This window comes from Takifugu rubripes, chromosome 11 (assembly GCF_901000725.2).
Source record: "Takifugu rubripes chromosome 11, fTakRub1.2, whole genome shotgun sequence".
Taxonomy (NCBI): Eukaryota; Metazoa; Chordata; class Actinopteri; order Tetraodontiformes; family Tetraodontidae; genus Takifugu; species Takifugu rubripes.
This window is the reverse complement of record NC_042295.1, coordinates 16264139-16274613: the sequence shown is the minus strand read 5'-3', so window position 1 is coordinate 16274613 and position 10475 is coordinate 16264139. Positions and strand designations below refer to the sequence as shown.

Genomic DNA, 10475 nt, shown 5'->3' with positions numbered 1-10475 from the left:
ATGGACTGAGCCACTGACAGAAGACTTTGGTCCAGACTCCCCTGGTGAAGACCTTCTGTGTATCTCAGGCCTCCAAAGAGCCATAAGGAGGCCCCCCCCCCCCCGGGCTAATGGTCATTAGCATTACCATCCGCGCTCTGCAGGCCAGGGGAACTGAAAAGATCCCGGCTGAGAGGAATGTGGCCTCAGCTGAGAATGTAAAGATCTGGAAATTGGCGAGACCAAACGGCCACTGCAGAGACTTAAGGACCAACACAGGAGATGAGGACTCCTCGGGACAGGAGTCGGCTGCCCACCTACATCCAAAAGACAAGGGACACTCATTTGAAGACAGTGATGTTCATATCTGGTCAGAGAAGAAAGATGGTTTGAAAGGAGGAGGAAAAGAAGCCGTCTTAAAGTAGAAGCACCTTAGCTGAGCCCACATGTTGCTAGCTGCCTCCACATCACAATAGTTCCCACCCAACACCACATGAGGACCAGGGTCCAGCCTTTAATAATGCAGATTACCACCCACAACAGCATAAATGACAGAGTTCGCTAGGAACTGAAGAAGCCGGACAACAAAACATCTTCTGAAAAAACTAAAGGAAGTCCACTTGAATTTTCTTTAGCCAGAATTTACTTGAAAGAGAGAAAAGCTACAAACTGGAACACGTCAGACATAAACTTTGGAACTGTCGCCGTCCAAAACCGATGCTGCTCTGTAAATGTTTTGCCCTTGACTCCGCAGGTTGTAAGAAAAGTGCCTGCAGAGGACGACAGGAAGTGTGACCTTTACAGCTGATGACAGACAGGAAGTGTGACCTTGGTATGTGAGGATAGACGGCTGAAGCCACGCCTACCGGGCAGCGTGAGGAGGCTTTGTGTAGGAGCAACACAGCATCGATCCTCCCAGTATGGCCAAACTGGACGCTGCCCAGCCCACATAAAGTCCAGTGCCCAGCTCGTACCTGTGACACACACACACTGTTAACACACAGACGCACACACAGTTAACACAGGTGAGCATGTGTGACACACCTGACCCCCCCATACATGGGGTCATAGAAGTCCTGGATGACTCTGCCAGCGTACCAGGAGACTGCTATCAGAGTGAGAACACCTGAAGGAGAGAGAAACTGAGCACCTGCGGAGTGAACTGCTAACATAACCAGAAAAAATGTTCTGTGTTATTAAGATAATGCAATTTAATCATGAGTTATAAAGCTCATCATCCTGAAAAACATTCCAAATTCAGGGAGTGGATCAAAGAGCAGTTCGAGCGGCTCTTGTGGTTTTGTTACTGTGGCACGTGGCAGACAGTAGCATTAGCATTAGCCTGCTAAATCAACTAGCTTCATCAACTCACATCAGCAGTTTTGGATTGGTAAAACCGTAAAAACAAGTGAGATGGGTTAGGGTTAGTCCTGAATTTCATACCGGACAGTAGGAACAGGACTCCTCCACTCAGGACCAGCTGACCTTTGACCTGCTCTGAGGTTCTGCCAAGCCTGGTGCACTTGAGGCCCAGCACAGAGACCAAAATGGAGACCAGCCCAATCAGCAGGGACAGGATCATCAGAGCCCTGCAGGTCTGCAGGTGAACTGGAAACCGGTATACAGGTGAAACACACCTTCTGAACGACCACAAGTTTGAATTTTTCTTTTCGAATTTGCTTTTTTCCCTTTTGCTGGGGTCTCGACAGGCCGATCTATGTAAACGATTTGACCAAGTAGTAATAAATGAAATCCTTTTGTTGTTCAGTTCACCAAGTTGGTCTTTTTGACATGAAATGTCAATAAAATCGTCGTCACTTGAAGGAAGAAATTGGTGAGCTCATAAAAGAGCTTTGGGTGGTGACGAGGTGGATCGGCCCCTCACCTGGGAGCCCCAGCAGGGTTCTGAAGCGGCTGCACTGGATGGAGCCCAGTGAGGTGGAGGCGCAGCTCATCCACAGACCTTCAAACTGCCTCTGGCTGCTGCTCACCGACTCCATCTGACTCCTCGTCCTCCACACCTGAGAAGAGGTGCAGCTGGACTGCAGACACCAGGAGACCACGCCCAGAAGCACACCCACCACCTGCAGGCCCGCCCCCATGATGCTCAACAACACCTGGGTGGGGGGGTGGGGGGGGGAGAGGAGGTGCAACGATCAACTAATTAGGTGAGACAAACGAGTCAGGTGATCAGTCAAGATGCTGCTGAAGGTTAGCCGGCCTGCATTAGCTTAGCTAGAATAAAGACTGTAGCTATTAGCGCATGAGGCAAATAAAGTTTTTTCTTTAATCTTATAGAATTACTGATCTTGGTAATGTTAAACGCATCTACAAATCTGTTCCCAAGGTGTTCAGGCATGAAAACAGTCGCCCAGTTTGGTCTGAAAGGAGAAGGAAGAAGTTTGAGGCCATCAGAGTTTGTGAGACGAGCCTGAGGTTTGAGGGACTGAACGGACCCAGCAGCCGTGGACACTCGTTACGTTATTCCCGTCTCTCAACGTTAATCCCGTCTCGTAACGTTATTCCTGTCTCTCAACGTTATTCCCGTCTCTCAACGTTAATCCCGTCTCTCAACGTTATTCCCGTCTCTCAACGTTATTCCCATCTCAACATCATTCCCGTCTCTCAATGTTATTCCCGTCTCTCAACGTTAATCCCATCTCGTTATTCCCGTCTCTCAACGTTAATCCCGTCTCTCAACGTTATTCCCGTCTCAACATCATTCCCGTCTCTCAATGTTATTCCCGTCTCAACATCATTCCCGTCTCTCAACGTTAATCCCGTCTCTCAACGTTAATCACGTTTTGTTATTCCCGTCTCTCAACGTTATTCCCGTCTCAACATTATTCCCGTCTCTCAACGTTAATCCCATCTCGTTATTCCCGTCTCTCAACATTAATCCCGTCTCTCAATGTTAATCCCGTCTCTCAACGTTATTCCCGTCTCAATATTATTCCCGTCTCTCAACGTTAATCCCATCTCGTTATTCCCGTCTCTCAACATTAATCCAGTCTCTCAATGTTAATCCCGTCTCTCAACGTTATTCCCGTCTCAACATTATTCCCGTCTCTCAACGTTAATCCTGTCTCGTTATTCCCGTCTCTCAACATTAATCCCGTCTCTCAACGTTATTCCCGTCTCAACGTTATTCCTGTTCCGGTGTTAACACCTCCTTAAACTTAGCTTAGCATGATCTGACACACACGTGCTGGTTCCGTTCCAGAAGGAACCCTCCTCCTGTGACAGGACCGGTTTGGAGGGACGTTCAGGTTCAGTCAGAACAGCCAGATGCAGGACGTGATGAAAGCGGGTCGTTCTGTCACCAAGTGACTCCAGTAATGGGAGTCAATCACCCCAAAATCCCATTTTCCATGAACAATAAGTCTCCCACAATCCGATTTTCCTGTTGTGACCACAAACTCAGAGGGAACCTCTGAAGAACACCTACGAAGACGCCAGGCTGTTCTGTCCGTCTCCAGTTCTGAAGAACTGTCAGCTGCACCTTCTTTTCCTCAGTATGTTTAAAGATAAAAGTCAGTCGGGTCGGGTCCAAGAAATCCTGGGCCCGTCAGAACCAGGTCTTACCTCAGAAGTTGTGGCTGTCCTCCCGGTAAACGAGGCTGGACGTGGACTGTGGAGCTGCTGCGGTTCCCTTCAGGGTCGGCGAACTCTCAATACCAACAATCTTATTGACACATGAAACTGGGTCGGGTCCCTGAACTCACCACAGACGCCAACAGGGTGCCAAAGGTTTCAGGTTTATTAAATACACATAAAAAAAGACGAATATCCAATCAACATTCACAACACACTTAAATTAGAGGTGTGAGTGGGTCTGGTGACCTGAGTGGGCGGAGCCATCCTAAAGAAGAGCGGCAAACAGAAAAGACGATATGACCTATGACCTGACCTGAGTGGGCGGAACCATCCTAAAGAAGAGCGGCGAACAGAAAAGACATGAAATTCACACCTGACTGACTCTGAAGGTTGTGGGATTTAAATAATCATGGAGTCAAAACTTTACCTTCTGATGTGGATTCTTCTACAATTTTACACAAACTGGCATAATCCTGGGCTCACCGGTCAGAGGTCAAAGGTCAACCTTGTTATGGCAGAACACACATTAATAATCCTGAGTTCTGGTTGACATGAGGCGAGCATAAAAGATGATTAACGACGGACAAACGTTCTAAAGGAATCTTCATCTCCATGGTAATGGAACAAAAGAGCGTCTTGGTTGAAGCTAACTGCTAACAAAGCAGCTTCCCGTCAGCCCCGCCCCCTCCGCCACGGCGCCCCGCCCCCTCCGCCACGGCGCTCAGCGTCCCCCTCCTCGGGTTCTCAGGTCATGCCACAGTTTGACAAAGTTTTCTCGATTCTTCCAGATCAACTCGTGACCTGCCAGGGCGTACCAGCTGAGGGGGGAGCAGAGGATCATGGGAAATGAGCCCAAACATGTTTTGCCAACATGAAGCATCACTTGTTGCCATTGACTGAAAACCGAGACTCACATTCCAAACAGCGCCCCACCCAAATGAGCGGCGTGGTCAAAAAACCTCCAGCCCAAAACCACACCTGCTGCGTCCATGGCAACGATGGCCTTCAGTGCCTGTGGGGGGGCAGAAAGAAAGAGAAAAGATGAGCTCTGGGGGGGGTTCACACACCCTGGAGTGGTACCAGGAGGCGGAGCTTCTTACACTGGAGGCGGTGAAGGTGAACATGGGGAGGAAGATGATGGAAAGCTTGGCCTCGGGCATTTTGGTGCAAACGGTGGCCAGGATGGCCATGATGGCTCCAGACTGAGGAAACAGCCAGTCAGATTACACATCTGGTGGGGGCTGTCACAGCCAGGGGGGGGACAGTGGTACTTACAGCTCCCAGTGAGGGTCCGAACCTCCCAGTAGCAATTTTACATGCATAGCTAACGAAGGAGGAAATGACACCTGAGGACACAGTGGAATCAGTGAAGATGTTGGACAACCAGAGGGTTACCTAACCCTGACCCTGACCCTAACCAGAGGGTTACCTAACCCTGACCCTGACCCAACCAGAGGGTTACCTAACCCTGACCCTGACCCAACCAGAGGGTTACCTAACCCTGACCCTAACCAGAGGGTTACCTAACCCTGACCCTGACCCTAACCAGAGGGTTACCTAACCCTGACCCTGACCCAACCAGAGGGTTACCTAACCCTAACCCTCTAACCCTGACCCAACCAGAGGGTTACCTAACCCTGACCCTGACCCTAACCAGAGGGTTACCTAACCCTGACCCTGACCCAACCAGAGGGTTACCTAACCCTGACCCTAACCAGAGGGTTACCTAACCCTGACCCTGACCCAACCAGAGGGTTACCTAACCCTGACCCTGACCCAACCAGAGGGTTACCTAACCCTGACCCAACCAGAGGGTTACCTAACCCTAACCCTCTAACCCTGACCCAACCAGAGGGTTACCTAACCCTGACCCTAACCAGAGGGTTACCTAACCCTAACCCCGACCCTGACCCAACCAGAGGGTTACCTAACCCTAACCCTCTAACCCTAACCCAACCAGAGGGTTACCTAACCCTAACCCTGACCCAACCAGAGGGTTACCTAACCCTAACCCTCTAACCCTAACCCAACCAGAGGGTTACCTAACCCTAACCCTCTAACCCTAACCCAACCAGAGGGTTACCTAACCCTGACCCTAACCCTGACACAACCAGAGGGTTACCTAACCCTAACCCTCTAACCCTAACCCAACCAGAGGGTTACCTAACCCTAACCCTGACCCAACCAGAGGGTTACCTAACCCTAACCCTCTAACCCTGACCCAACCAGAGGGTTACCTAACCCTAACCCTGACCCTAACCCAACCAGAGGGTTACCTAACTCTGACCCTAACCCTAACCCAACCAGAGGGTTACCTAACCCTAACCCTGACCCTAACCCAACCAGAGGGTTACCTAACCCTGACCCTAACCCTGACTCAACCAGAGGGTTACCTAACCCTAACCCTGACCCTAACCCAACCAGAGGGTTACCTAACCCTAACCCTCTAACCCTAACCCAACCAGAGGGTTACCTAACCCTAACCCTCTAACCCTGACCCAACCAGAGGGTTACCTAACCCTAACCCTCTAACCCTGACCCAACCAGGGGGTTACCTAACCCTAACCCTCTAACCCTGACCCAACCAGAGTGTTACCTAACCCTAACCCTCTAACCCTGACCCAACCAGAGGGTTACCTAACCCTGAAAGCAGCTCAATACCTGCAGACAGGTAGACGGCCATGAACTGTTCTCGGCCCAACATGGAGACGGCGCTGGTCGAAAAGCTCCACAGCACGTACATGTTGGCGGCCATGTGGAGGAAGGAAAAATGACTGAAGGAAGAGAGGATCATGGGAGTGCAAAGCGTCTCTACAGGAGCAGAAGGCAAGAGACAAAATGTTCAAATCTGAAACAGGAAGTCATGATGACGAGAGCGTCAGAAATGCTCACTGGAGGCAGGGTTGGACGTGAAGTATCTGATCATGGAACGCTGCAGAGCTGGAATTCTCCAGCAGAGGAACACCAGCGCATTAGAAGCAATGATCCCTGGGAAAAATCAACAAAATAGGAAAAAGAGTCTGTGCGGCTAAGTGCTAACAGCTAACAGCAGAAAGCGTTAACAGCTATTTCGTGGTTAGCGCTCAGCACCAGAAGTGACAGGAAGCATCGGTGAATCTCACCTGTTACTGTCCTCTGACCTTCACTCAAACTGAGCCACCACTGGTTGATCTGCAACAGCCAATCACAGCTCAGACTTTACTCAGGTACACAAGGTCCCATCCAAAATCATCAAATACATCATTTCCAAAATGGGACGACTGAAGTCCATCCGTAGCCTCTCTGATTACTTCAGTCAGGACTTGTCCTCACCTGTTTGCGGATATCTCCTCGTTTTTGAGGTCGCAGTTTCTCCAGCCAATCAGCTTGCACCTCGTCAAAGTAACTCTGGACTCGAGACTTCAAGGCTTCGTACTGCCAGATGGCTGCCAGGCCGAAGGTGGAGCCTGTGAACTGACATGACGTTATCCTCGGGGAGACGTCCCCCTACAGCCCCTCCGGGAGAAGCACCTTACCCCCACGGTAAAGACGAACGGTCTCACGAGGCGACCGAAGGCCCGCGGGGAATTGGGGGGAACAGGGTGTTCCGAATGGGGGGTTGTGGTAGGCCGGCGGGGGGCAGGGCCCTCAGAGGTCTGCGTGCGGCTGGGACTAAGGTCTTCCTCCACCTTCCTGGATTCTGGTCTCCTGTAGGCTCTCCTGAAGCTACACTGTTGTTGGAGAATGTGGGGACACCTGCCGGACAAAAGGAGGACAGTTCTCGTCAAGCACTCGTTAGCAAGGAGACAATAAACAGGGTAACGAAAAATAATGACTGGAAACATTTCTAAACACGTACGGATGTTTCTATTGTGGTTAAAGGGCTGCAGAGCACCCGGGGCCCTAAGGACACGTAGCGGCCCCCAAATCTAAGGCGGATAAAAAAATGGCACAACAATTATGACATGAGGAAAAAATAGAGAACTTAGTTATGAACAGGCTCACCGCTGTTTTTTAAAGTGCGTAACTGAATTACACACAAATGATCAGGACCAATTCCATTTAAAGACACCTCGGACCACAGGATATATATTGTATATATACAGTATATATATAAATAAGATAATCGGACGTTTGCCGTCCTTGGCCGGGAAATTTGGGCCCAATTACCTTTCTGTGTGTAGGGTTAGGGTAACCCTAGGGTTAGGGTTAGGGTGTTAGGGTAACCCTAGGGTTAGGGTTAGGGGGTTAGGGTTAGGGTAACCCTAGGGTTAGGGTTAGGGGGTTAGGGTAACCCTAGGGTTAGGGTTAGGGGGTTAGGGTTAGGGTAACCCTAGGGTTAGGGTTAGGGGGTTAGGGTTACCCTAGGGTTAGGGTTAGGGGGTTAGGGTTAGGGTAACCCTAGGGTTACGGTTAGGGGGTTAGGGTTAGGGTAACCCTAGGGTTAGGGGGTCCAACTTCCCCTTTAAACACGGCGGTTTCTGTGCTTTTCTTCAGCAGATGATCCGCAGCACATTTTAAACTCTTTGTTCTCCTTGCAAATCTCACAAAAACTCACATTTGAATGTTTCCTGGTTCCAACAAGCCCAAACTCAACATCAGTTCAGATGAAAACATGCAGGTAAGCTGCTTTTTAGACCTTTACACCTGTTTTTGAGCAAGGCCGAGATCCCAAGATGGTAACTGGTACGTACCCACCTCAAAGGGTCATCCTGTGTTATTTTAGCATGTTCTGTACCTCCCTGTAGCTCACATGCTGCTTCTCCAGCAGCATGGTACTTTAGGGACGTTTTTAGGTAAATTCATGGACATTTTGGACTTTCTAATAGGGACACTAGCGGTTTCTAGCTACGCACCACTCAGTCCAATAGCTGTCAGAGTCATTCTTCGCTATAATAATGGCAGGAGCCACAGACGGGCTCACATGCCTCGATATTTAGGTGATACTCGGGTGAAACTCACTAAGACTACCCTCACAGTATGCCAGCGTTAGCACCCAATGGTTCAGTTGTATTGGACCTCACTGTAAAGATAAAGAATTCTTGCTGTAAATCCCTTAGAGGGAACAGTATTTGGTAACGTCGTCTAAATCTCTTGTGCCAAGAATAGTTCAACGCTGTTAAATATTGTATCAAAGGCTCCGACATGACCGCCGGACTTTACTGGAAAGTCCTTTCTTGTAAATTTACTGTAAAGTCATTTATTGTACATTTACTGTAAAGTCGTTTATTGTAAATTTACTGTAAAGTCGTTTATTGTACATTTACTGTAAAGTCGTTTATTGTAAATTTACTGTAAAGTCGTTTATTGTACATTTACTGTAAAGTCCTTTACTGTAAATTTACTGGAAAATCATTTACTGTAAAATCATTTACAATAAATTTACTGTAAAATCACATTTTCGAGCTCAGTTCACGCGTATTTGCGCGGTGCGCATCGTAACGAGGGTCAGAAGGGCCACACAGTCGCGCCAGACGGCTTAAAAGACAGGGACAGACAGGAACAGACGGGGACAGACGGGGACAGACAGGAACAGATGGGGACAGACAGGACAGACAAGGACAGACGGGGACAGACGGGAACAGACAGGACAGACGAGGACAGACAAGGACAGACAGGACAGACGAGGACAGACGAGGACAGACGGGGACAGACAGGAACAGACGGGGACAGACGGGAACAGACGGGGACAGACAGGAACAGACGGGGACAGACGGGGACAGACAGGACAGACGAGGACAGACAAGGACAGACGGGGACAGACGGGAACAGACGGGGACAGACAGGAACAGACGGGGACAGACAGGAACAGACGGGGACAGACAGGACAGACGGGGACAGACGGGAACAGACAAGGACAGACAAGGACAGACGGAGACAGACGGGAACAGACGGCTTAAAAGACGGGACAGACAGTACAGACGAGGACAGACAAGGACAGACGGGGACAGACAGGAACAGACGGTACAGACGGGGACAGACAGGAACAGACGGGACAGACAGGAACAGACGGGGAGAGACGGGACAGACGGGGACAGACGGGTACGTGCCGCTAGATAACGAGGACACATAGCAACATGTGAGTGGTCGGTACCAACTATCGGACCTCAGCGTTTATTATTCTGGAGGATGAAACGTTTAACGTGACCTGAACAAATGATGGTTTTACCAGCACGAGCTCATTCAAGATGACCCAAATACGCTTCGGAACCAAACAAGACACATCCTGGATGTGGTACTGACACGTCTGGACCCAACCCCGTTTGCTCTTTACAGATGAAGCTGAAATAAGAACCAGCTCCGTAATCAAGGTGATGACCAAGGGTTAGTTAGGGTCAGTTAGCGTTAGGTTAGGAGCGGTGGCCGCTAACCGTTCACCTGTCAGGGGGGCCAGACGTTCTCCACCCGCTGAATGGGTCTGACCTGTGGGTCCGGAGAAGGCTCCGGGACACATCCACTCCGGTCAGTCTGAGCAGAACCGAACAGCTTCTCCACGCCATGGTGGAGCACGATGACCTGGCTGGACGTTCACTTCCGGGTCCTTCCAATCGGCTGCTGTCGCGTGTGGAGCCCCCTGCAGGCAGAACCACGCCAGGTGTGGCGCCCCCTGCAGGCAGAACCACGCCAGCGTCGAAGAGAAGAATTTCCAAATTCTTCGGGACATTTGAAAATCCTTTTATAAAGCTCCATCACAGAAAACATGAACTTTTAAATTGAAACTGACTTTGCACTGTTACTTTTGACATGTTATTGGAGAAAAACAGACACTAAACAGTTAAAATAGAAGTCAGTTAACAAATGGCTTGTTTCTGGAACAAAGCTAGAGAAATCCTCCCGTTCTGCAGCTAAACCTTCAAAGTCCGAGGAATTATTCACTCATTTATCAGAAACCCAAGAAGACGGAAGGAAACTGAACTGTC

The 10475-nt window shown here is 49.7% G+C and overlaps 2 protein-coding genes across 5 annotated transcripts; both read right to left on the bottom strand.

The window, feature by feature from the left end:
* Window positions 1-599: 599 nt before the first annotated feature.
* On the bottom strand, window positions 600-3698 carry cldn15lb (claudin 15-like b). The gene is made up of 6 exons (XM_011617241.2): window positions 3565-3698; window positions 1865-2096; window positions 1423-1587; window positions 1024-1105; window positions 846-953; window positions 600-749 (listed from the first exon to the last, which is right to left on the bottom strand). Exons 2-6 carry the CDS (start codon window positions 2079-2081, stop codon window positions 659-661), a joined length of 663 nt encoding a protein of 220 aa, XP_011615543.1. The 5' UTR covers window positions 2082-2096; window positions 3565-3698; the 3' UTR covers window positions 600-658.
* A 24-nt stretch (window positions 3699-3722) lies between these two features.
* On the bottom strand, window positions 3723-10119 carry parlb (presenilin associated, rhomboid-like b). 4 transcript variants are annotated; one of them, XR_965550.2, is made up of 11 exons: window positions 9934-10110; window positions 7092-7311; window positions 6889-7029; window positions 6699-6747; window positions 6469-6564; window positions 6238-6387; window positions 4852-4922; window positions 4677-4778; window positions 4491-4588; window positions 4004-4394; window positions 3723-3908 (listed from the first exon to the last, which is right to left on the bottom strand). XR_965550.2 is itself a non-coding variant. In XM_003976316.3 (10 exons), the coding sequence occupies exons 1-10, from the start codon at window positions 10053-10055 to the stop codon at window positions 4298-4300; spliced, it is 1101 nt and encodes a 366-aa protein (XP_003976365.1). In that variant the 5' UTR covers window positions 10056-10119; the 3' UTR covers window positions 3723-4297. The 4 variants fall into 4 exon arrangements, 3 of the variants coding, with proteins under 3 accessions (XP_003976365.1, XP_011615544.1, XP_029700085.1); XM_003976316.3 differs by having other exon boundaries at window positions 3723-4394; window positions 9979-10119; XM_011617242.2 differs by having other exon boundaries at window positions 3723-4394.
* Between the last annotated feature and the right edge of the window lie 356 nt (window positions 10120-10475).

Coding starts and splice junctions, on each gene's coding strand:
- parlb (XM_011617242.2), bottom strand. CDS start 10,055: ATGGCGTGGAGAAGCTGTTCGGTTCTGCTCAGACTGACCGGAGTGGAT. Junction 7,030..7,091: donor CGTTCGTCTTTACCGTGGGG/GTAAGGTGCTTC, acceptor ACGTCATGTCAG/TTCACAGGCTCCACCTTCGG. Junction 6,748..6,888: donor GAGGAGATATCCGCAAACAG/GTGAGGACAAGT, acceptor TGGCTGTTGCAG/ATCAACCAGTGGTGGCTCAG.
- cldn15lb (XM_011617241.2), bottom strand. CDS start 2,081: ATGGGGGCGGGCCTGCAGGTGGTGGGTGTGCTTCTGGGCGTGGTCTCC. Junction 1,588..1,864: donor AACCCTGCTGGGGCTCCCAG/GTGAGGGGCCGA, acceptor ACCGGTTTCCAG/TTCACCTGCAGACCTGCAGG. Junction 1,106..1,422: donor AGTCCTGTTCCTACTGTCCG/GTATGAAATTCA, acceptor TCTCTCCTTCAG/GTGTTCTCACTCTGATAGCA.